At 54.5% G+C, this 25837-nt stretch overlaps 3 protein-coding genes across 3 annotated transcripts; all 3 read left to right on the top strand.

The window, feature by feature from the left end:
• Positions 1-812: 812 nt before the first annotated feature.
• On the top strand, positions 813-2303 carry NCLIV_035930 (hypothetical protein; the record flags this gene model as incomplete). Its single annotated transcript, XM_003883795.1, has 1 exon — positions 813-2303. The coding sequence occupies one exon, from the start codon at positions 813-815 to the stop codon at positions 2301-2303; it is 1491 nt and encodes a 496-aa protein (XP_003883844.1).
• A 2613-nt stretch (positions 2304-4916) lies between these two features.
• Positions 4917-21231, top strand: NCLIV_035920 (Adenylate/guanylate cyclase with GAF sensor and FHA domain, related; the record flags this gene model as incomplete). Its single annotated transcript, XM_003883794.1, has 26 exons — positions 4917-5372; positions 5777-5996; positions 6586-6776; positions 7072-7457; positions 7984-8161; positions 8389-8488; positions 8656-8747; positions 9175-9281; positions 9536-9674; positions 10130-10305; positions 10806-10921; positions 11479-11597; positions 12025-12131; positions 12868-12985; positions 13300-13468; positions 13788-13846; positions 13953-14072; positions 14655-14787; positions 15339-15465; positions 15952-16028; positions 16379-16486; positions 16762-17170; positions 17430-19227; positions 19732-19787; positions 20049-20272; positions 20822-21231. The coding sequence occupies 26 exons, from the start codon at positions 4917-4919 to the stop codon at positions 21229-21231; spliced, it is 6195 nt and encodes a 2064-aa protein (XP_003883843.1).
• Positions 21232-23079: 1848 nt separating this feature from the next.
• On the top strand, positions 23080-25416 carry NCLIV_035910 (hypothetical protein; the record flags this gene model as incomplete). The annotated part of the gene is made up of 1 exon (XM_003883793.1): positions 23080-25416. One exon carries the CDS (start codon positions 23080-23082, stop codon positions 25414-25416), a length of 2337 nt encoding a protein of 778 aa, XP_003883842.1.
• Positions 25417-25837: the final 421 nt, after the last annotated feature.

Raw genomic sequence — 25837 nt, 5'->3', positions numbered from 1 at the left:
GATGGTACCCCCCTTTTCTCCACGCCGACCGCTTCAAAGGCCTCTGGGAAAAACGCAACGATCGACGTTTTCTGTTAGCCCAGCCCTCACGCGCCTAAACATCATTTCGCCTCAGAACTGTGGTGATTTCTTGTGCAGCTTCTCTACCCCGGTACGCGAACGTAGGGCGCCGATCGACACAGCGTGGTAGTGTGACTACCCTGAAAGTTTGTTCCGCCAGTTCTCGACATGATGTAAAAAACGGTCTCCCGCTAACAAGAGGTGACTCCCTATTGGCGAATTTCAGATGCACCCAACGTGCAGTCAAAAAATCTCCCTCCGCAAGAGGCAACTGCCTTCGTCGATCCTGAACACTGTGAGCATCGTGCCTTTCCGTCCTCCCATCAGCCGTTTCGGAACGGCGTCGTCCCTTAATGGAGCGAAGAGACGCCTCCTCCCATTTCACTACCACACTCTTCTGCTCCGAGAAACACACACTCGAAGGTCGTGCGTAGATCCACACGCCAGCACCCGTTTTGCGCCGTGTTACACAACTGTGTGAGGCGATTCCCATAATGCAGGCTCTGCCTTGGTTGCAGCAGTCTGACGGTCCAGGGCAGCTGGCATCCGCCACTCACGTCCCGGGGCATGCGTTCCTTCGAGAATGGGAATGCCAATCGGGGTGCGATTCATCGCCGTCAGTGTCCTCTCTTGAGAACACGTCGGAAGCTTCATGTTCTTCCTTGGCGAAGCAGCGGAGAGGCACTGTCCAAAGGCCCCTGGGAGAAGTTTGCATGCAGGCCCCGCCTGTCACTTGTCTTCCGATTCCCGAGATGTCCAGGAAGAATTCTCCGTCTCCGTCTGGGGTGCTCCCTGTGTCCCGCCGCAGAGGGCAATGCTGTTTAGCGCACTGGCGGACCGCAGGCCGCTTCGCCGCCTGGCTGGTGGCGACTGTCGGCTTCGGTGTTTTCACGCTTCTCCACATTCGGGTGCTGTCGCCTTCGCAAGCTCAGCCGTGGTGCACGTACGACTTGTCACTAACGCCGCACGAAACAAAGGAGCGTAAATGTGGCTTTGTGTGCCCAAATCCATGGGGTGCTGAAGACCCCTATGAATGCGGCGAGCCGCACCCGTGCTGCTGTGCGCCGGTGTGCGACAAAAAGGAGGCGAGGAAGAACGCATTCATAGGGATCAACTGGTCCGACAAATATTCGAAACTGAAGATGAGTCGCGAGCGAATGTTTGGCATTCTGAAGCGCAATGGCTTCTCCCACATAAAGCTCTTCTCACCGGACGGCCTCGCGTCCCTGCAACGCGTCTACGGTTCCGACGTCCATGTGTACGTCGCTCTACCGAATCGCATGGTCACCCATCTCGCCAGCAACGCGGCGTATGCCGTGCGTGTCATCCAGAGACAAATTCAGCCGTTTGCTCACCTGATCCGTCTGCTGATCGTCGGCAACGAGCCCCTGATTTGCATCAAGACCGCGGAATGGGCAGCCAAGCAAGAATGCGGTTCCCTCAACATCCCCGCCAAGCTGCTGCCGGCGATGAAGCATGTCAAGAAGGCTCTCATTCAGGTCGGGCTGGAGCACATTCCTGTGACTACAGCCTTCAACGGAGGGATTTTGGAAATGTCGAGGAACCCCTGGACGCCGTGTGTGGCAGACTTTCGCGATGTCGTGAAACCCATTCTTCGGAGCGTGTGGACATTCTTGGAGGAGCAAACGCCTCGGGCGCCGTTTATGGTCAACATTTACTCCTGGTTCGCCGCCATGGCAGGGCACATCACACCAGACATCTCCGTCGGTGTCCCGCCTGCTTCCGGCCACGTCCCGTTCGATGGCGCGTACCACTACTATTTCAACTTTGACATGCAAGTGGAGATGCAGCGCGTCGCCATGTGTAAGAACAATGTGACGCATATAGACCTGTGGATCGGCGAAACGGGGTGGCCTTCGGCAGAGAGTCCGCGAGCGACTCTCACGAATGCGTATTACTACTTCAAGCATGTCGTTATGCGGGCGCAGGGCATGACTCTGCACAATGCGACCGCAGATACGATACGCACTCGAGGGCTCGCTTACCCGATTTTCCTTTTTGAAGCTTTTGATGAAATGTTCAAGTTCGAAATTGAACATGGAAACAAGTTCGAAAACAACTTTGGTCTTTTCTACGAGAATGGATTGCCCAAGTGGGGCACACCCACGGGCCTCCTCGACATCCCTCTCCCGAGAGGCGCAGGAAATGCTACAGAAACCGAGAGCGAGGATGACAATGGACAGCCTCTCGTCTCTGCTCGCAGACTTGACGACGACTTCTGAACAAAACCGCCTCACTTTCTGTCGTCCACGGTGTCCCGTGGGTGTTCATTCCCATCTCGAACCTGCTTGTCTTGACCTTTTCTTGCCGAGGGCGTTGCCCGCCTTCCGCCCTCCTTCTTCCGTTCCATACTCAATTTTACACAGATAATTTTGGAGAGAGACGAACGTGTAGGAAGGCAGGGAAAGATGAGTGAATATCTGTTTGCAGTCCAGCTAGACCATTATATCCAACAGCCTGGAGGCGATGGGCACAGAGTGGGGGGATTTGTGAGTCTCTCTCTTTTCCTCTCGATCGATGTACCGTGAAAATAAGCATGCAATCGAATATGCGTGCCTATCCCGACGGTCAGCAGAGATATTGAGTGTCGGTGGGGGCCAGTTTCCTGGGGCCCAGTCACCCCTGTGTTGACCAAGCCTATCATCATCCCAGCCGATGTTTCCGACCCGCTCACCTTTTTCAGAACAGACCAAAAAGGCAATTAATCCATCGCCACGTTTGCGACGACCCTTTCTTTAAATCACACCAGCATGACGCGCACGGGGCACCATGAACCTTTGGCGCTCTCTACGCTGCCAGACTCATTAATACGTACCTCACGAAAAGCCGCATACGGGTGCGTTACAAAAAGTCTGTGTCACTGAGCGCGCTGGCTTCAGTACTGGGTAAACTGAATTTTTTTCACCTGAATACCGTGTCTAAAGTGAGAGAACTTGAACTCAAATGCTTGGCTGCATCACCATGTTAACCAGTTTCAGCGATGGCACCGTGTAAGCACAAGGAGATTGGAAATCCGTATCTTTTCCAAGCTGCTCCCAAGAAAGGAACACAGCTCTCTGCCCCGTTATTTAAAGACTTGGCTCGGGCTGCGCTGTTTCCTGGTATCGGTGAATCGGTAACCGGGAGCGCCGTGCTCAAGCTAGACCAGCACAAACAGAAAAGGTTCTGAATACAAGACGAAAAATGGAGATGCCGTGAACCCTCACTCTTTTTAGAACTGCGAAAAGAGCAACCTACGCCTTTCGTTTTGAAGGACGCCCTCGTGATGGAAGCATGGAGAAGTCCCGAGAGAAACACGCAGGCGAGGAAACAAAACCCGCACTGGCGGGTGCCCCATTACAGGTAGCTCGATCCATTTGTTCCAGAAATTCTCTCGTAGCTGTTATTCGCTGAGCAGACAAGGAGAAAGAGGAGCACGATACTCAAGAAGCCGATGAATGAGAAAGTAGAAGGAGGTAGAAGCTCAGAAGAGTACATGTGCTCGGTCTCTTTTTTCGCAGGAAACGTAGATGCGCCAGTGCTGTTTAAAGGATCTGAGTTTTTTACCAGAATTGCGTACGGAAAAGTGTGAATAGAACTGCCTAAGTTTGGACGAATGAGCGTGTAGCAACTATAACCAATCAATACATCATGTGTTTGGAAATGCGAATATCTTTGCAGTGCTCGAGTTGACACGCGAACCCAGGAGAAGGCCCTACAGAGAGCACGAGAAAAAGAGAGAATCGAGTCGCAGCTCCTCGAGCTGTTTCGCGGGCGACACTTGCGGCTATCCTTTTCCTTCTGCGCTGCCCGTTTCTTTCCTCCGCTAGGTTTTTTCATAGATACGAATCCATCTTGTGCGTTAGCCTTTTCCTTTTGTCCCCCTCTTACGCGTCACTTGACACAGCCATCTCTTCCGATTTTTTGTTCAGCGGCTGGCGTTCCTCGCCAACGCGTCCTCGTCTCTTCAAGAGAAGGTTGCCGTTGCCACGTAACTCTTTGGTGTCTCGCGTCCTTTTTCGTTTTTTTGAGTCCTTTTTCCTTCAATCTTCCGTTAAACTTCATTCCTTCCACTTTATCTGCCTTCCGGGTACCACACAAAGTTGCGTTGCGCAGGGCCCGACCTTGTGGAATCTCTTGCCCGGCACCTAGTTGCCGACCTGGAGACACGAACTGATCTAGCATTCGGTTATAATTGTCACAGAAACGTGGGCCCTCTTTTTGTTCGCTTTACCCTTTGCCTTTCTCTGCACTCCGGTTTTTTTCTTCCTGCACGGGGGTAGAAAGCCAGGATCCCAGGCACATCTTCAGAGTTTTGCCCGTCACACCCATCCGACAGGGCGTGGGCCGTGAGGACTGCCATGTTAGTCTTTTACATTCCGTTGCACACGCTTGGTTATGTATCGTCTCTTCGATCTCCTCTTCCCGTCGTCAAGTTTCCATCCTTGAAGCTTTCTTTCTCACCTCGTTGTTTTTTCCCCGGAACCCGTCGAATGTCTTGCTCCAGCATCCGTTTCCGGCTGTCGACCTTGCCCATCCGGACAGCACGTTGTCCTAGCAGGTTTTGTTCAAATCGTTCCGTCGTCGAGAAAGACCTTTTAGCCGAACGCAGCCAGACCGTCAGCTAGTTTAGCCAGTTTCTCTTTGCTCCCAACTGACGAGGCGCATGGACCGAGAGAGTATGGTCGCCACCCGTACGGCCCGGTGTAGGTACACCGCGTCGTGGGTAGTCTGGAGCCGTTGAAAAGCGCCGGCTTCTATCCACCGCTCTGTTAAGTCTCAGGGCGAGAGTGACGCGCGGGGACTTTGTTCTCGTTTTTCGTTCCGTGCGCTTCAAGGCAGACGATACAGACAGAATGGGGGATAGCCGTTTCGGAAACATTCTCCACAACGTCGTTAGCGGCGCGGGCGGTCTCGTCCACGCTGGATGGCACGGCGTCCAGCATGCGATCAACGCAAACAGTGGATCTGACGAAGAAGGATGCAGCCGAAAAGCAGCTCAGGCGCGCCTCCACCTGACACCCGAGCGTCCGCCGCCGATCGAAGAGGCCCCGGAAACTCTCGCGAACCACGGCGACGCAGTTTCACAGGACTGGCGCTGGCTAGCGCTGCGCTGCGAACAACGGCTCAATGCGGTTCTGCAACAGCGGACGACCAAGACGGCGAAACTGACAGATACACTCGGCCCGTCGTTCGACATCCGGCAGTTCGCCTGCTTCATGCCTCGCACAGTTCTGGAGGCGATCGCAGATCGACGCATTCGACACTCCGACGATTTCGACATCCAAATCGAGCAATTCACCGCCGCCGTCGTGAGTGCTTGAGCGACCTATTACCGACTCCTCCCGTTCGTCCGTTGAACTGGTCCAGATCAATGCCTTTTTTCCCCAACGTGTCGCGCTCTGCCGGACTTGGAATTCCTATTCATGTATCAGTATATTTGTACATACTTATATCTATCTACTCCTATGTCCACCTATATCTACATATATCAATCTATATATTCACATATAAATACATATAAATATGCACGCCTCTCCCTATTCATCTGTGAGTGTATGTAGCTCCAGTTTTTCATGTAAATCGTGTGCAGATGAAGAGCGATTGTAGTGTACGTATTCGATGCGAAACAGCAGGTGTGTACACTAGGTTTCATTCTGCATGAGTCAGCGTTTTCGCGGGGCTGTCACTCGCACTTTTTTATCCTTTTCATCAGGTATTTTGCGACGCCAGTGGCTTCACAGCCCTGACAGAAGCTCTGGATACGAAGCCGAATGGAGCCGAACGTTTGGGGAATATCATCAACCAGTTTTTCGACAAAATCATCAAAATTGTCCACTACTGGGGCGGCGACGTGATCAAATTCAGCGGAGACGCCATGACAATCGTCTGGCCAGTTGACGACGAATCGCCGCCGGACGGAGACGACTCTGAGAGTAAGAAAAAGCCGAAACCAGCTCTCGAGTCAGCAAAGCGAAAGTGTCGAGAGGGGTGAACGCCTTGTTCTCCTCTCCGGGGTGGACCACTGGCAGCCGCTTGGGCGTGCGTAGGGAAGTGACGAAACGGACACGCGGGATGTTGTTCATCTATGCCTCTTTGGGTTCGTATCTGTGTACACCTATAGATACGTTAAATACTTGCGTAGCTGAAAAGTGAATGCGTGCGCATAGCTGCGGAACGGGGTTGTTCTTCCGGTGGAGTAGTCCCCCGAGAGCAGGTGACTATACGGTTCCAAGTTTGGTTTCGCCTTCAGTGGATGGCTGAAAAGGACGAGGGGCAAACCTATGGAGGCTCTACGACTGTAAACCACTGCCCCTATTATTCATATGTCCACCTCGCCACCCATGTTTGTACGCGAGCGCGTCGTTAAAAAACGTGTGCCTGTAAACCTGCATGCGTATCTAGACATATACACATATACCCGTATATGCACTGCGCAACTGCAGGAACAGAGGAGTGGTGCAACGAAGCGATTTTTGTTTGGCGGATACGCGATTGATGCTCTTCACTTTGTTTGGCTTCCAGATGGAACAGCTGCGAGGGACGATGAGGCAGGAGACGACTTCTACAGAATCGACAGCCAAGTGGCGTGCCGGCTGGCTGTGCAGTGCTGCCTGACGCTCCACCAGACTTTGCATGGCTACGTGACAGGTTGCGACGACAAGGTCTTGACGCTCCACATTGGTGTCGGATTCGGTCAGGTTCACATTTTGCAGGTACCGGCTTGGAACGCGGGAGCGAAACGACGGCCGCAAAGAAATGTATTGCTGTACATCCAGTTCTGTCTAATCCACAACAGGGACGCCAACGTATAGTCATACATAGACCGATATATATATATATATATATATGCCTATGTATGCACGTGCACCACTCAATATATATATATATATATATATATATGGAGTGGTGTGTGTGCTTTTGCTAGGATCCGTGGATGTGCGCTCTGTTTGATTTCGTCAAAGGCTTTCTTCGTCTCTGCGTCGGGTCACGTTCTGTGCGCCTGTGTAGGTCGGAGGCATCATGGATCGATGGGAATACGTCGTTGCCGGCGCGCCTCTTGAGGAGATTTCCATCGCGGAGCCGCTTGCGGGGTCGGGCGAGACAGTCGTTTCGCCTTCGGTGGCGCTGGCTTTAGCCGGCGCCGCGGACTTGGAGGAAGTGCCCAACTCCCCTCCAGGGCGCACCTTCTATAAAGTGAAAGGGCTGCATGCAGCCGAGCCGGAGAAGGCCAAGAGTATCGCCGTGGGTCTGTCGAGGTCTTCGACGCGTGCGCTCTGGGGAAGTGAAAAGCGAAAAGGACAAACCGAAGACGACGTGGAAACGCTGCCCGTCCAACCGCCTCCGCCTCTTGCTCCCATCGACGTGGAGCCTGACGACATCGACTTGCTCAGACGGTAAACCCAAGTCACATTCCATGTTCTCTTCCTGGCCAAAATGCCTGCAGGAGACTTCGTTCCTTCTATCCCACGTTCCAATACCTACACACGTATTCACAGAGAAGAACACCGGGGACCAGAAGAGATTGTGTATCGATATGTACGTGTCTGCTCCTCCGTCTGAACCGGTGGTGGTATGCGTGTCATACGGATGGCCCAGTCCACATACTTACATGCACGGGCGACAGCCGATTTCGTCGCAAGTTCTTAATCAAAATGCTTCCGCGTCTTCGTGTGTGTTGACTGACCTTGCACATACACCAGTTTTCCTTTCTTATCCGCCTGTGCGTTTACATTTATGTATTTACAGGCGTGTATATCCAAGTGTGTGTCGACTCACGATAGGTGTGTATCTTTGTCGATGCAAGGCGCGTGGTGTGTGCCAGGCCTGGGAAAAACATTGAGCACTGGAACTTGGGATCCGCAGGCTTTGCGCGTGTCGCCCTGAAGTGGCGACGAGTGTCTTCTTTCCTCGTTTTTCCAGCTACATTCCGCCTTCTGTGTTTCGACGCCTCACAACGGGATGCAACGTTTTCTTGAACGAGCTACGCGTCGTCTCCGTTGTGTTCATATGCGTCCGTGGCCTGGACGTCTCAACCCGGACCGGAAGTCTTATCGCCCACAAATTGATGAAAATGACGCAAAAAGCCGCATACACGATGGTGAGACAGCAAAAACGAGAAGAGGGGGAAGACGCGAGGCGGCAAAGCAGAAAGAGACAAGGGAGAAAAAAGAGGGACAGAGGGAGAGAAACAAAAAGCTAACGAAGACAGATAGGAGACCCGAAGCGGAGGGCGACGAGACTGAGCTCTCTGCGCGGCTTCAAAGTGCGTCGTTTTCATTGGCTTCATCGTTTGCCTCCTTTGGCTTCCCTGTTTGCATCTCACAGGAAGGATCTGTCAACAAATTTCTCGTCGATGACAAAGGCGTTCTCCTCCTCGTCATGTTCGGCCTGCCTCCTGTCTACCATTTGGACGATCCGATACGAGGTACGGGCACGCGATGTTCTGCATCTTTTCGATTCTTTGTCTCCTTCGTCATCCGATGGTTTCGCGCCTCTGCGCGGTCGTTTCTGAGATAGGGCGTTCCTTCGCAAACGACGCGCCTCTCGCGACCGGTGGCCTGCTTTCTCCCCTCCCTTTTTCTCTTTTTCCAGCGATCATGGCTGCGCTGCGCGTTATCGACGGAATGAAGGTCTTTGGCCTTGACGCCGGTATCGGCATCACCAGTGGACGAGTCTGGTGTGGGGTAGGTTTTCCCAGTTGAAGCTTCATCTCTTATATATTCGTACATACATGCATTAGTGCATCCCAGAGAAGAAGCGCTAAGAAGGCGCATCTATAGTGCGTATGCGAATATATCCATGTGTACCAAACTCTGTGTAGACGCATGCCATCAATTTGTTTACTGAATGACTTATGTGTTTTGCCGATGAGGTAAACGCATACATGGTGCATGCATGGGGCTATATGCCTATATGTGATGCCTATGTGCGTGTAGAGAGAGGAATGCATGTCAGCATCAAACGATTTGTCGCAGTGTGTGTGGTCGGGGCGTCGGGGCGTAGGTGGTGCGCATCTGTCGTCAATCGCCGTGCGCCTCCACAGCTTGACCTCAGCGACTTTTTTGACGTGTCGGCGGTCTTTTTTGTCGAAATTGTGTCGCGTGTGAACAGACCGTTGGAAACGAAATTCGAAAGGAATACACGGCTCTGGGCGACTACGTGAACCTCGCTGCACGGCTCATGGCGAAGGCGGGCCCTCGAGAGATCTTTGTCGATGTGTAAGGTGTCCGGGCACGGGATCGGTTTCCTGTCCTTCCACTTTTTTTGATGCCATGAGAACGCCACCTTTTCCGCACCTGGGAGTCGCGCCTGGTCTTTTCTGCGCTACTGCGGAGTTCCCCCGTGGGAGGTGTGGCCTGCCGTTGCTCCCAACTCAAGCGTCAGTCCTGCCTTTTGCGTCGAGCGGCCGGCAGCCTTGCGGCCTGCTGTTTACACGTTTTCGCTTCGCGTTTCCCGTTTCTTTCGCGTTCAGCAACACGTTTGAAGCGGCGCGTCACGCCCTCGAGTTCAAGCAGCTTCCGAGTATGCTTGTAAAGGGCAAAGAGCATCCGGTCCAGGTTTTCATGCCGACAGGGGTAATGATCAACCAGAGGAAAGACGTGATGGAAGACGTAAGAGCACCCCTTGCTGTCGGGTATTCACAAAAATCACGTTGAAACACGAGATGTGAACGCGCTCGCCTTTAGCCTCCACACGGTGTCGCCTCTCGCGCAATCAGGACCGCCAGGCGCGAGACGCTGAGAGAAAGTGTGAGGTAGCGGCTCCTCGCAACCTGCCTCCCATGAGTCTCAGCACCTGCAGACTCTTACACACTTCGTGGCAGACTTACCACACATCTCACTTCTATCCCAGCACCTATACATGCACATATATATATATATATATATATATATATATATATATGAATAGACGTATATGCATATGTAGAGATATATATGCATATACCCATATGTATATATATATATGAATATTTGTATGTATATACATATATAGGTATATGTAAGGTATGTATGTGCATATATGCATGCAGATGGATGCGTGTGAGTGTGGTGCTTTGCGTCTGCAGCATCCCTTGCTCTCGTGGCCTCAGTGGAGTGGCAAGAAGCAGCTGAGAGAAGTGATGCTGCCGCCTGCTCCGTATTTGGAGCAGAGTTCGCTTCTCGGCAAAGCCAGCAAGTACAACGCGTTCCGACCTCCTCTCGACTACCCTGTGCCGACCGGACCTCTCTTTGCTCACGAATGGTAGGAACTGAAGTTGAAAACGCGTTTGAATGCAAGAAACGTTGGCAGATTTTGTGGTCTTCTCGACAAACGACGTTTCTGAAATCGATCCGCAAGTGTAGAGAGGAGCGAGGGCCTAGCTGCAAGTGAATGCCATTTGGTGACATGCTCTTTTGAGGGATCTGCGCAGACTGCTTCTGGACTCTTATCTTTTTCTCTCTTTCCCCAGGCAGGCTGTCAAACGCGTGCGTAGGATCGAGTGTGGTGCCGCGATTGGGGATGTTCTTCTCTACATATATACATACTTCCGTGTATGGAGACGCATGCAGATGGAATATCTCTGGACGGCGAAAAGCAAGACCGTGCCGTTGACAGCTCGACACAGGCAGGCGCGAATGCCGGTCCTTACGCACAACACGCATATGCATGTGGAAGTACGCAGGCGCGCTGCAGTTTCCATACATGCATTTCCACCTGTTCATTTTGTTTTCCATTTTGTGTGTGCGCTGTACCTTGATTAGGTACGAGCCGTTTTTGCCAGAGCTGCAGCCTTTTGCGGCTGTAGGCGGCGTCATGGTGATCAAGGGGAAAGAGGGCTTGGGGACCCACGAACTCGCGAAACTCCTCGGTCAGATTGGTGAGGATTCTTTCCTTCCTTCTTCTCTCTTCCTTCATCGCTCGGCTCGCGGACCCGGACCTTCCGGAGACGATTGCTGCAGTCACTGCCTCTTTTGGTTTCGGCTCTGACGCGTCAGGCTTCCTAGGAAATTCCGTACTGAACAACGGGATCGTTCCAATCGCCTCCATGAGACAATAAGATGCGAAAGGCGAAAACCGGGCTCTGCGCCACATGCAGCCACAATATATATATATATATATATATTGGATGCCCTGGTTTGTAGACGTCTTCACATGGGCACAGAGAGAATGGGGATATCGCGACGGCGTCGTAGTGTATGGGCACCTCAGTCAGGAAGCCTGCGAACATGCGTGTGTACGTACCTGTCTAAATATGGATATGTGTGAACAAAAATGCATGCGTACATATATATATATATATATATGCATATTTCTTCATGTACACAAGGGGTATGAGGCGACGCTGAGTCGCCGGTTTGTGTGTCGACTGTTCCGTCGTGTTGGGGCGGCTTTAGGTCAAGTGCTTGTGTTGCCTCCTGTGGTTTCTCTTGTTAGGGCGAAAAGACCTAAAGCGGCAAACGTTTTTCATCAGCAACATGCCGGACTCCGTTCAGATGAACATCGGAAACGTGCCTTTGCTGGCGTGGAGGAAACTGTGCACAGAGATGGTTGAGGTGAGGAGCCGCCTCCAGTCCCTAGGCACGAAACGGGAAAAGAGAGGCGAGAACAGCAACAGACGCCGCAGGCGAGAACGAACACCCCATGGGCGAGGAAAGGGGAAAGAGCGTGGCGTCTCTGAAGAGGCAGCCAGCGAAGCGGCTTAAGAACAGAGACACCAGAGACCCATAGGAGACAAAGGATCTTAGTCTGTTTTTTTTTGTTCCGCCTGGAACCTTTACATCCCTTCAACTATAAGGATTGAGTTGACCTTTATAGGCTGTGGAGAGTTCTCAGAAAAGATATGATTCGGTGACAAGAAGGGAGACAGGGAAAACACCTCACTCCCCGCTTGGTTTTGTCGTTCTCGTTCTTCACGCTGTTGTTGCTGTGAAGAACGAAAAGTATCGCGTTTTGCATGCCCCGTCGTGTGTCTCTGCCCAGCGATGGCGTGTCAGCGATAACCGAGAGAAGAAAGGCTACTCGAAGATTGACCGCGATAACTCTGTCTACGGCCTCACCAAAGAGCTGATTCACCCCTCCTTTCACTGGTAATCGAAAACAGATTTGAGGCCCAGTAATCCAGAAACAGACAAGGGGGAGACGACAACAGGAGAGACGACAACCGAGACGCTTGTGCGTGGTTTCTTCAGCTTTGCATGGGGTTCTCTACATCACGGAAGCTTGTTCGTGTCACCTGGGTACCTCCCAATGCGCGCTGTACCGTATCGGTTCACTCCCGTCCGGTTTGGATTTGTGAACTGTCACGGACACTCAGCCGTCATACCGATTTTCCATATATATCTATATAATGCATTTGCATACATATATGGCTGTAAACGCCTGTGCGTATACATATCTATTCGTATATATATGTATACACATATATTGGTAGATATTTACGGGAACTTTGTGGGTTTCGTTGCGTCGGTGCTTGCGAATCACGCGTTCGCACATGCGCATGCGTGTCCAGGAAGGGATCGGTTCCCCCCTCCCCAGTGCCTGTTCTGTGTCCTCTGTCTTGGGTCTTGGCTCACCCGTCCTCGTTCTGGGCACGTCCTTCTTCATATCCGACAGTGTCCTGACCTAAACCCCACTGCGATAAAGACAGAGGTGTGCTGTGGAGACACAGACAGAGCGTGTGTGTGCACAACAATTCAAGGGTTTCTGTATTTCTGTATGTGTTGGGGTGCCTTGGAAAGCGTACACGGCATCCACGTTTTTCCTTTCTGCTTGCGCTGCTCTCTGCCTTCTGTTCCGCAACTTCCTGTTTGCTTCTCGTGGCAGGCGCCTGGAGGACATGAAGCCCGTGATTCACGGCCTCGTGCTGCCCTACGAGCTGCCAGAGAACCAGGTGATGCTGAAGCAACGCCTCAAAAACCTGAAAAGCTATCAACGAAGACACGTAAGTGTCGAGCAGAGAGCCTCGAGAGACCGTCATTTGCACTGCACGGTCTCAGATGCCAAAGGCCAGGGTGCAAACAGCCTTTCCCGCTGTGTGAGCAATCTGAACAGCCAACGACGGAAGTCCTCCCTTTCCGGCTCGTGTCTCCACTTTCCATCTCTGCCTCTCACCTCTTTTCTCTTTCTTTCGTTTGATCCTGTGGAGCCGCTCTCTCTCTCCGGCTTTGAACCTTCGCCCGCGCACTTAGCCAAGGTGCTTGGCCGTAGGGTTTCACGAGTTTCTCGCGTTTGCGCGCGGATGTGCTTGATTTCCAGGGCGGCATGCGTCACCCCCTGATCATGTCGCCAGCTTTCAATCTCCTCCTGAAACCCGCAGAGTGGGTTGGGGACGCAGCGGCGGCAGCGGCTTCTGCTGCTCGCGTTATCACTCCCGTGAACAACTGGATGACGAAAATCCCCACGCCCGCAGACGACGACACCTCAGGTAAAGCAAATCGCGCAGATGTCCCCGAAACACGCGGGTCTCTGTGCAGGCGTCATCATCGGACCCAGCCACGGGAGCACACACCAGCAAATATCTCCGTCTCCGACGCAACTTCAGTGTGTCTCTATCTGTTCGTGTACACAGTTAGTATGCGTTCGCCGTTGGCTGAGAGAAAAAGAGACATGTCTCAACGGAATGTATAAAAGGAGGGTGTCTGATGGTCTTACTGATCATCATCTCCGTCCTGTCTTCTGAGCGCCTTGCTTCTCGCTATTCATTTTTTTTCGCGCTTTTGCGCCTCGTGTTTCCTCGCTTTCAGATTCCGACGACTCCGATGACAGCAGCGCGGGGCCCCCTCGACTGGGCCTGGCCAATGTGGTAGGTGTTCATCGTTTTCCTTCTTTTTTCTGTTCTCTTCCCGGCAGACGCGATTCGTGAATTGTTGTGATTCGTGCGTCTTTGCTCCCCGTCCTTCCAACTCCAGGCCCGAGGCAGCGGCGAGTCCATCGCGCCAATCATTGCCTCGTTAGTCAACGGCTTCACCCTGTACGAGAGTTCAATTATCATCCTGCATGTCCGCACAGGGACATCAGTGTTTGCCGAGGTAAATGCGAAGATCATGTCCATATCGCGTGGTCACCCTTCCTCTCTCGATGTCGACCGCTTGCCTCGATGTGGCTCTTCCCCGCCTCGTCGTCCGCCCGTGCCTTCTCCCCGTCCTTTTTCTGCGGCCAAGTCTCCTGGCTGCTTTCCTACTTTATGCCTTGTCCCACTCCGCCGTCTGACTTTCTTCCCTTCCTTCCGTTTCTCTGTTCTCCGCTATGTCCACCCCCCTCTCCGTTTGCGCCGGCCTTCCTTCTCGCCGCTGCTGAATAATACAAAAACCTACCTTTTTACGGAGACCAGTGCGCCTCAGTACACAGTCTGCGAGATCCAGCGAGCTCCACAGCAGACACGCGTCTCACAGCTAACTCAGATTTGTCTGACACGTTTGCGATGTGCGCATGTCGACCTCGCGTCCTGGCCGCGCTGTGTCCCCAAGCCTCCCCGCAGGCATTCTGTTGTCCCTGTGGTGCCGATCTGTTGGCGCCTCGGCTTTCGGCAACCGCCGTGAGGTGGGCTGTGTCCCCATTGTCTGTTATCTCTTCTTTGTCGCTTCGTGTCTTCGCCTCTGTTTCGGCTCCAGATGGATCGCGACAGCTGGAAGGTCGCCCGCATGGTTGCGCGCGTCTCCCTCGTCCGCCGCTCTCATCGTCTCGAAAACGACATGAAAGATCTGAAAGAATGGCGGCGTCTCCACTCCCGAAAATGCTGGTGGTGTGAGTCTCTCCTTGTTCCTGTCCTTGCGCCTTCTCCCTCCAGTGTCTGTCTCTTCTCCGCCGCAGAGACCCCGGCGGAGCCTTCCGCGGCCTCACTCTGGGTGAAGCACCGGCGCGCCTCGTCTCTCTCCTTTGTGCCTTCGCGCGTGCTGTCTCGCTTTCGACCCGACCTATTCCCGGTTTTCCGCTCTTCCCGAGATCTGTCATCTCTTTCGCAAAGACGGCAAACCGTGCAAAAGACAGAAAGGTCGAAGGGCGCGGGTGCGCCTGTCTATGCCTGTTGTGCGCGTCTCTCGTGTCGGCTAGCTCTCGTTTCTCGGAGTCTTTGCTTTGCGCCCCCAGAAAAGGAAAAGGCTGTGTTGGGTCGGTGTCCCGCGCTGCGTTTTGCTGTTGTGTTGCTTTCTGGTGTGGCCTCGAAATCGTCCCGCCCGCTCGTCGCTTTGGGTCTCAGACCCAGACGCACCCTTCAACGCCGCGCCGCTTCCGGCCTGCGTTCTTCTCGGGCGCTCTTCAAGTGCGCGCGGAAACGCAAAATGTGTTTTTCTTCCTAGGCAAAGGCTACCGCACGCGCACGGTCGTCGACAGCTCGGGGAAGGAGCACCTCGTTCAGCCGACGTCGCTGTGCCGACCGCTCCCTTCTCAATTCTACCAGCCTCTTCTCTTTGTTCTCATCTGCAGGTCGGTTGCCTCATTTCGCAAAAAATGGAGACAACCTTCTGCGCGACAGGTGGAGGGAGGAACCGGCGAAACCTGTCGAAAAACGAGACGGCCTGTGGCGGGAACGAACGCGGCGTGCGCGCCTTGGGAGAGGCAAACAGACCCAAACCGTTCTTCACACGAAATCTCGCCGCTGAGCCAGGCTCATTTCCTCTGCCACGTTTTCTCGCGCTTTGCCTCGAGTTGTTTCGTCTCCAGCTTCGCTGCGCTCCTGTCCGTGTGTGCTTGTTCGTGTTGCCGAGCGTCCTGGCGTTTTGCGGCACGAACATCCACACTTTGTTACGGGATCCCTCGAGGCGACCGCCTCAGATCGCCAGCGTGTGTTTGTGGGCTGGTCCAGTGAGGACCGAAGGCTGCAAAAACCTTCCGGTATTCTCAAACTCCTTGCCGTAGCGTCTCTCGTGCGGGAACGCCTCGCGTCGCCCTGTCGCCTTTTTCTCTGTTCAGCGAGACGACGGACAATGTCCCCGAACAGCAGCAACTCGTCCAGATGGCCCGCGACAACAATGCCCTAATCGAACTGAGTGAGGCTACATATCCCCGAAGCAAAAGCGTTTGCCATCCAAAACATATATATATATATATTTATATATATATATATATTTATATATATATATATTTATATATATATATATATATATATATATATATATATGCGTTTTTATCTGGGGATACGGGGAGGTGTGGAGACTGATGTGATTTGTGGACGAGTCGAACCCGGATGTTGGGTGCTGTGGGGGAGTGTCTTGGGAGGCGAGACAGCGAACACAGCGGCGATGCATGCAAGGACCCAGAACTTTCCGCCTGTAGTTTCACTCTTTGACAGAGTCGCTTGCATGTCCGTTCTCCTGTTTTGGGACACCGCTGCTTTCAGAGAAGCTCGGCCTTCAAGAGACTGCCGAGTATCTCAGCCACTGCCTCAGCATCCGGAAGAGCGGGCTCGATCCAGGCTTTGTCGAATATGTCCAGCGCGCCTCAGCAGGTGAGCGATTGTAGGAACACCTTCCTCCTATTTATTATTACATATAAAACACTCTACTGCAGATGCGCAAGTGTATTTCGACACCGGCATAAATCGATGTCTACGCACCGATGTGGACACCTGTACAAATATATATGTATATATATATATATATATATGAATGAAAGTGTGTGGAAGTGCATATCTTCTTATGTGTTTATAATGACGTCGGTATAGAAGCCGAGAGGTGAATTTTTGGTACCCGGCGTTTTTGCCGCGTTCTCCTGTCTGTGTAGGTGTTCCGAAGTACGCGTATCTGACGGCGAAGAAGTTGGTGACGGAGCAGGCAGTCGTTTTGACCCCCGAGGGCGGCGTGAAGAAACAGCCTCGACTGTCTCCTCGAGGGCGTCGGGATTCGGGACGCCGGCGCGGAGACAGTGGTCCAGGGCTGGATGACGGGGCTGTGCCGCCGGGTAGCCGTCGCGAGGGAAGGGAGGATGCGGATCGAGCCGACGAGGACGAGGAAAGTCAGGACGAAGAAGATGAACGGCGTGAGGATGACGAAGTCGCCAGATGCGTTTGCGAACTAATTGAGAAGGTTCGGCTCCAGAGAGATGAGTTGGCGAAGGCCCAGGCAACGTCTCAGGGAAAGACAGAACAAGGGCGAGGCGACAAAGGAAAGCTTGTCCCCGCGCCCAATGACCGGTGCGTCCCTTCGAACTGTCTCTCATGTCCGGCAGCTTTGCACTCACGCGTTCCTTCCGCTTCTGTGTTCCTTAGGCATCTTCTTTGTTCTTTGTCTGTCATCCCTTCTCCATTGTTCCTGTACCCTGTCTTTCGCGTGATTTCTCTCTTTTCTTCTTGAACGCCGTCCTCTTTCCTCCCCCTCACGTCTTCGCACAGGGGCCTTGGATATCTCTGCGCCGTTCCTCTGCCTTTTCGTCTCGCTGATTTTGTGCATCAGGTGGACGCATTCTGCGATTTATGACCGGCTCCCGCTAAACGTGCGTGCGCCCGACGCAGCTGCGCTGGCTCTGGACGCTCCGCCGCTCTCTGCTTTCGATTTGGGTGCGATGGAGGAGCAGCTGATGCAGCACGCCCACCGCTACGACGGCCCTGGAGTCGACATGGCATCAGGCGCAGGCTCCGACGTGTGTCCTTCGCAGCTCTATCTGGCGTCCAAGTACCGCGAGCGTCTCCACGCCGGTCTGTCTGTGGACGTTCCCGCGACTTCGCCGTCGGTCGGTCAAGCTGAGGGGGACGACGGCGCCCACAGGGGATCGCGCGGTCGAGGCTGCGATAGCGTCGGGCGGGCTCCGGGCGCCGCGCCCGGCGACAGGGACGAAGGTGGAGACAGCCCGCCGGCGCAGCGGGGCAGTTGGCCTCACCACGTGCATTTTGAGAGCGCCAAAGCTGCGCATGGAGGACAAGGCGGGGGGGGCCGAAGGAAAATGGGGGTGGCGGAGCGTCAGCGAATTGAAGACGACGCGCGAATCAGCAGGGGGAAACTGACCCGAGCGGAATTTGCTTTTCTGCAAAATGCCCCGCCGTGGGTCCACTTGGACGCCACCGACCTCAAGGGTTTGAGTCTCTACAAGAAGCGTCGGTGGGCGGCAGCGCGGAACCTCGACTGGGACTCCGACGCAGAATGTGCGGTTGAAGCCGCCGACGAGGGAGCGGCGTTGGAAGGGCATCCTGCCTTTCTTCTTCCAGAAGGCCAGAACGGCGAACGGCGACGCCGGACGCTGTACACAGGCATGGTTGTGAAAGAAGACCTGCTGTCGATACCCTTCGTCCCGGAACTGATTGCGAACTGCATGTTCACAGTCGAGCGCCTCCAGCCTGAGGAGCAGATGGTGGCGAAAGTCGCGTCAGTCTTCCCCTGTCCGTTCAACCCCGTCGAGCTGTGCCGGGCGTATCCGAGGCGGAAACCCTTGGAGGAATTCTGCGCAATCATCTACCAGCTGATTATCCGAGACGTGCTGGAGGTGTGCGAGCCACCTTCGCTCGAAGACCTCACCTCGCTCGCGGCGTCCATCGGTCTCGGCGGGCCAGACGGCTCACAGACCCCCGAGGGGGGCGAAGGCGCTGATGGCGAGACGGCGCCCGACAGTGCCAAGACCTCGGGGGCGACTGGGGCAAGCAAACGGGCCATGCGCCTCTCCCAGGGCTGCCTCCACAACCCCTCCAAACGGCTCTCGTGCCTCCTCAACGCGGCGTCAGCTCCTGGAGGCGGCGCGGCAGGCGCCCACGGAGAAAGCGGGAAGGCCAACAACCTCGCTCCGTTTCCCCCAGGGGCTCCGTCAGCGACGCAAAACAGAAGAGGCAGCGCATTCTCCAGTGCCTCCTCTCTGCTTCCGCCCTCGGACAAGGACGGGGCTTCGACGGGAGCGAGCGGCGAGCAGAACTCAAGCCCCGATGGAAAACGAGGCAGCGGCATCGGGGCGCACAGCGCCAGCCTCGAAGACGTCCCGTTCCCGGGGCTCGCCCCTGGCCACGAACGCCGCCCGTCCGTGATGAGGGCTGGAGGCCTCGTGACGCCCCAGCGCATCGTCGAGGGCTCGCTCGGAGGCGAACGCGCCCAGCCGGTGGAGGGCAACGCGCGGGGTGTCGCAGGCGAATCGAGAGATCCCGAGAGGTCTGGCCGCCTCACCACGGCGAAAGCTGGAACGGTGGTCACTCGGGAGGTCTGGGAAACCGTGCTCATGAACGAAGACGGAACCGACGTCTTCCTCAGATTCAACAGCATTGCGCTTCAAAGGGTAGGGCCGAAGCTGGCAACTGCGTGCAAAGCTCGACACAGCGCCGTGCCAGGGTTCTTGCGAGGTGTAACCCCATGCGGCCATACAGGTGGAAAGACCGAGACGCCTGCAACAGCCCATAGTTGAAACAGGTGCACATGTCGAGTCGTCTCCCTCCTGTAGAGTCATGCGTGGATGTACAAGTATTCACAAATGTATACATATACATATATATATATATATATATATATACATATATTTAGAGCGAGATGTGTATATAAACGTGTACGCTCTCGTTCATCTGGTTGTGTCCAAATGGGTGTCCAGCCAAAGGTCGAGTTTTTCGCAGGAGATATCTCCGATTCGAGGCGCACGTGTGAGTCCTACAACGACTGTCGCGAAGCAGCGTGGAAGCAAACTGTGAACAGGAAAGGTTCCAGAGTTTGTCACGCTGCGCCACATGTGTGGTAGCCATTCGGCAAAGAAGAGCTTTTCCTGTTCCGGATTTTCTGTCGCTTCTCGCAGGTCGTCGCTGATCTCCTTTTGACGGACGAGCGAAAGTGGCTGACGCTGGTGTGCAGGTGCGGAGAAAACAAATTTTCTGTTCTTCCTTTCCGACGTTTGAGACTCCTGAGTCACGATCGCTCTTCAAAGCGTCCTACACTCTATCGTAGTATATAATCCGGGAGCTTCGGCGAGAGTCCTTGGGAAATGACACATTATTGCCGTAGGTGTGTGTGTCCTTGTGTCGGTTCTGAGGAAAAACTCGAGTGGAACGTAGATCCTTTCGCTTCGAGGCACGCGGTTTTGGATGTGGTTGAGGTGCCTGCTCAAACCTTCAGACGGATCATTGCCCTGAGATTCACGGAGTCCGCCGCCGCGTCAAATGATTCAGAGCCGCGCCCTCCCGCAAGCACCACGGCACCTGCGGCGGGTTCAACCCCGGCCCAAGACGTCTCAGATCTCTCGAACCTCGTGCGCTCAGCCCGGCTCGTCGCCGAAGGAAAACCCATTCAAGATGGAGCCGGCGAAGCAGCAGAGGAGCGTGACGAAGCCATTGAGGCTGGTGAGTGTAATCGGTCAGTTTTTTCAGGTTCGATGCGTCTACGGAAATCATGTACCGTGCTCGGAAGCCGAGTCGAGGCAACTACGCCTCCGTGCCAATTCATAGCAATAGGCGTACTCATCGTCACGCCTACCATGCCTGCGATCGTCCCGACATGAAAAGTGCGCCGTAGAGCCATACCCCGGGAGGGCCTTTACTGGCCGCGGTTTTCGTACGTATGCATAAGTGTTGATTCGCGTGGGGTGAGGCAGTTGGTGTCAACGCCTGTCCGTCAGGGACGATGGCAGCCGTTTTACGCAAAGATTCCCACTGCGTGGCTGTGTCACCGTGAGCTACGCCGGTGCTAAGGTGGAGTTGTGGCTGCATGCGCGTCGGGGTCGCACCTCGGTTGTCATGCCAAGTTTTTCCACGAAGCGCGCGCGTCCGTGTTTCTCTGTCCCGTGCCCCTCTTGGATCCGAGCCGATCCCTTCCATTTGGTTCAAACGTCGCGTCTCGTGGCGGCTTCGCTAGCTGGAAACGGGTTTCGTGCGTGGGATCTGCGCCTACAGAGCTGGCTAAGGAGCAGCCGCCTCCACAGTCTCTGCTGGAGACGGCGTTGGCGGCCGAGAGAGAGACGCTCGAGCAGGCAGCAAAAGCGGAGAAAGAAATTGCAGCCAAAGAGCACGAAGAAGAAATTGAGCGGCTTGTCTCCAAGGCGGTTCTGTCTCGAGGCGGGAGCGGGCACAATATGGGGCGGAAGTTGTCGCTGAAAGGGACGGCCGCGTTCGGCTCCTCGCTTGCCCGACGCTCCAGCGCGTCCTCCGGAGGGGCAATCAACTCAGACGAACCTGAGCCCGTTTTTCGTGTAGCGGGTGACGAGGAAATGGAAGGACACGACCTCTGGGCAGCCGCGTCGGCTGAAAAGCACGTGGAAACAGCGACGAACGGCCACACGAGTGAGCCAGCCGCAGACGCTTGAGCACATATACACCTGCACATACACATATATTTCAAAGTTGACGTCCGAACTGCGGAGTGTTGAAAGGGACGGTGTTTTCACAAGTCAAACACAGACTGCTTTACAGTCATTGATTGCATGCAGAACTTACTTTTCTTCACATCTCCAGGCAACGGTGGCTGATGTGTGAGTCTGTAAGAAAAACGGTCAGTCCGTCCGGTTAAGTAGCCAGAGTGACAGTCCGGCGCTGTCGCCAGCAGTCTGGAGTACTCTTTTCCGTGTTTGCTTGAAGCGGGCGTTACTTCTTTTTCCTCGCTTTTTGTGTCTTTCCGAGTTTCCGGCCCGCTCTCTAGCTTTGGGCGTGGAATCATCGCCCGTGTTGGGGTTTTACGTCGCCACAGACGTCCCTCAGCCAAGTGGGGGTAAACACGGCAGCAAAATCAGTCGCGATTCATCAGCTCTTTTTAAGCGAGCGAGACAACATGTAGCGGCCCTTCAGGGTGTTGGGTGCAGTTTTGTAACGAAAGATGTCATGTCGCCGGCTGCCTGTCTCGAGTTTCACGGTCGGTCTCCTTCCAGAGTCTGCTGATACGAAGGCATACACGGGGGTTTCAAACGGAGCACGGCTGAAACTCACTCAGTAGATACACACGGCATTTGACACATTTCACAAGTATATATATTGTATGCAGTTCACTCAGCCCCCTGCGACATCACTCATCATGAGAGAGGAGACCTGCTGTACTCTTTTCTTACGGCCCAGGACGTCGTCCGTGCCTTCGTCGAGATACACCTGACAAGTGAACTGCTGGTGATGGCGACGACTGATATTTTAAAAGCGTAACTTTTCGACGCCGCATGTGTACGAGTTTCCGAAGGACTGTGTAAGGCGAAGGGGGTGTGCACTCCCCCCACAACGTTTGTGGGCGGCGCCCCACCGGACTGACGACCGCGACGCGCTCTCGTCGCAATTCCACACGGAAGGCCAAACGTTGCAGACACTGCTCCCTACATCATCCGCGTCTGGAGTCCGCGAGATCGGCATCCCTGGTAGTAGCCCCTTGCGCATACCTAGGAAAGCAACCTGCTTCAGTCTGAGCGTTTCCTCTTTTACCCCACACAAATACTCCCGCAATGTTCACCGCGGTGACAGTCGGGTTGTGGATCTTGTTATGGCCTCACCCAGGACCGGGACGGCCTTCGATAGATCGGTTGGCTGTACTGGCAGGCAGCGCTCGATAACGGGGCTGGAACGGATAAGACAGAACAAGGATTTGACGATGGACTCAGTGACGAGAGGAAGAATCGTAGGACAGAAGGAAACCCGCACAAAATGTTGACATTTTTATGTTGTGGTTTTCTAGAGTTGCTTATTTTCCCCCGTGTCATATGTTTTCTTGTCACTTCGGGCCGTACCGCGAAGTCATCGTGCACATTGGCGATATATATACACTACACGTTGCCGTTCGCTGTCATTTGAGAGAGTCTAGTAATAAGACGAAAGGGGGGAGAAATGCACCCAATTTTAGGAGGCGGCGACTCTGTCTCCGCGTAGTAGTGCACTGCTGCCTCCTGAGGTGTCCGCCTAAAAAACACGGAGTCCAAACGCTTTACAAAGTACAGCCTTGGTGAACGTCAAACATCGGCGCCGTCTTGATGTAAACGAGCCTTGTCCCCCGGAGGATTTGGTAGTGTGGTGGTAGGGAGAACTGTGTCGCTGTGTGGTGTCCTCGCGTTGATGTCCCAGGCAGCAAAACAGTTGCCGGTCGTGTGTCTCTGTTAAGCGTATTTGTTCAACGGCTCAGTGAGATGGGAAGGCCTCCCGTCTTTTCTTCTGTGGGGTCTGATTAGCCGTCGTACGTAAAGAATATGGGGGATGATAATATGCATACCCGCAGGGTAGGGCACTCGCCCGGACAGCTGCGTCATCGTCTGGCTTTTTCGAGGGCCCTACTCAAGGAGTTGCTCCGCCATTCGCTTCTGGTGACGCTTCTTTGTTGCTGCGAGAGGCATTTCTCTCATGGCGGAATACAGGAAACATTCCACCGTTTTGTCTCCTGGCCTCACATGGACAGCAGCCGCAACGAATTCTACAGTAGCACTACTCAGACGGCTGAAGATGGGCTGCCGAATCTGCTGATGGTTCCGCCTGCAGAAGTGGAGCCTCAGCAGGCGCCGCTCGCCACAGTTGGTCGTTCTACTGTATGTGCGCTTCCAATGATGAGGCTTTGTCCTCAGTGCGACTGTCGTCGACTTCTCCAGGGTTTTGCAGAACTCCCTGACGGGGACACGACAAGGACTCACGGAGAAACAGCCATGAGGGGAAATGGTGCCACTGGATCAGAGTCACGTCCGGCACCAGGCACGGAGTCTCGCACAAACCCAGGTGCACGTCCTAGGGAACTCTCCACGCGGCAGTCTCCCTCTCCGAATTCGATAAGTGGAGCGGATGGGTCACCTCCTACCTCACCGCCGAGCACGCCTCTATTGGGCCGCCAGCGGCACAACAGCTCCGGCAGAGAGGCTGTTCCAGTGCCGCCCCGCACGGCCTCTTTTGGCAGCTGGTCTTCTGCCCTACCGCCGAGAGGACCTCTACTGGTCCGCCACTGGAGAAGCCTCTCCGCGAGAGGAGGCCGTCTGCGGGAAGAGGCCACTTTGAGCGTTTCCGCCGGATGGAGTGCGCGGTCAAGGCGTAGAGATACGTTGCATGACATCACGGGGTCCGCGCCGTCACACACAGCAGACGGCACTTCGCGAACCGCTTCGGTGGACACGGGAGTACCGCACTCGGAGAGTCGAAGACAGCAGTCAAGTACGGTTGGAGAGCGTCCCGACAGAAATGATGAGCAAGCGCCGACCCACGGCGGCAGATCGTCGCTGTTCTCCCGAATTAATGACGCTGTGCTATCATCAGCCAGAATGGCTGGGGCAATGCTTTCCCGGCGCCGGTCGTCCTCCATCTCACAAGCATCGGATACTGGGGGGGCTCGTCGCAGGGAGGCATCCGCGACTCGTCCTGTAGAAATTTCGAGCCCGATTATACCGTGGATAAACTCGGATAGAGAGAAAAAAGGTGAAACAGGTGTCAGTGGTCTTTCATCTCCAACGCGTCTGTCATCGCCGAACCCAGCAACCCCTCCTTCCGACCTCACGTATATGGTAATGTTACCCATTTCTGTCGATCCCCCTGAACCCCGCGATACCTCAGAGTATGTACCATTTGCACCTGGTGGCACACAGGAGACTGGCACGGTATTTGGTGCCTCAGGAGGAGGTGCTGAAGGTGCGCCAGCTGGCGAGCATGTGATGAAGGCGTCTTACGAACCCCAGGTAGATTTGTCGAAGACAACATACGGCGATAAACTGCACACGTGGCGAAGGCCCTTGAGCACTCTCAGAGAGAAGCCGCCACAACCAGAAGGCGCCGCTGATCTCGAACATCTGTATGAGGAGGTTGACGAACTCTTCGAAGATTCAGAGATGCGAGGATACGCCGCTGGGCGTCCAACGCCGCGATCGCGCGAGGGCTCTAGCAGCGGGGAGCTGCCACAAGCAGGAGCGACCCCTGATCCCGAACATCTGTATGAGGAGGTTGACGAACTCTTGGAAGATTTAGAGTTGCGAGGATACGCCGCTGGGCCTCCAACGCCGCGATCGCGCGAGGGCTCTCGCAGGGGGCGGTCATACTCATATCCAGGAAACGCACGTGGTCCCCAGCCTATTTATGACACGCCCCGCTCAACACCCGCGTTTTCAGTGGTGCCTAACCACTTCCCGCGCCGTCCAACGCCGCGATCGCATGTGGACTCTCGCAGGGGGGACCGGTCATTATCATATCCAGGAGGCGCACGTGGTCCCGAGTCTATTTATGACACGCCCCGCTCAACACCGGCAGTGCAACGGGTACCAGGACACAAGCCGCGCCGTCCAGTGCCGCAACCGCCATTGCGGTTTGGACGTGGTTCCCCTCTACGTGCGGGACCGTCCCCTCTTCCACATCCAAATCATCAGTTGCCCGGCGCAACACTGCCAGTGTCGCCGGTACAAGAACACATTCCAGGCCCTCCAGTGCCACATTTAGTCTCGGAGTTTCAACCTGATCCCGCCCCACCTCCACGACTTCCCCCTGTTGCAGAGGCAGTTGAGCCGCTGCCCGAGTCGCCCCGAGGATCCGCCGGTGATGGCGGAGACCGTCCAGCGTCGTGATGTGTTCGGGTCACCCTTGGCTTGTATTTGTGAGTTGCCTCCACCGGGGCCTGGCACCCGTCGTGAAACAAAAACTCGGTTGATATTTTTCGTACGGCCACAGTCGCTCCGGTCACCATAATTGTGGTATGGTCCTCCGGGTCCTCGCGGCTTCACGTTGAGCGAGGATATGTACGTTGATTCATGCTACACAACCAAGTTAGTTTCCGGCTTCGAGATCATGTGCTCATTTTCATACGTTGTGTAATTGAAAGCTGGAAGATGGCGTCGTTCTTCGGCGCGAGGGAGTCCTGGATACTGAATCCACGAGCCTGAACATCGTAGTTCTGTTGAATAGATTTCCACGATTTGTGCCTCACATTTCTTTGGTAGCGCCATCAGAAGCAAGGTTTTATCGAGGTTTCGGCGTATACCGTCGAAC

The sequence above is a fragment of the Neospora caninum genome, chromosome VIII, assembly GCF_000208865.1.
Source record: "Neospora caninum Liverpool complete genome, chromosome VIII".
Taxonomy (NCBI): domain Eukaryota; phylum Apicomplexa; class Conoidasida; order Eucoccidiorida; family Sarcocystidae; genus Neospora; species Neospora caninum.
This window is presented reverse-complemented; position numbering and strand designations above follow the sequence as displayed.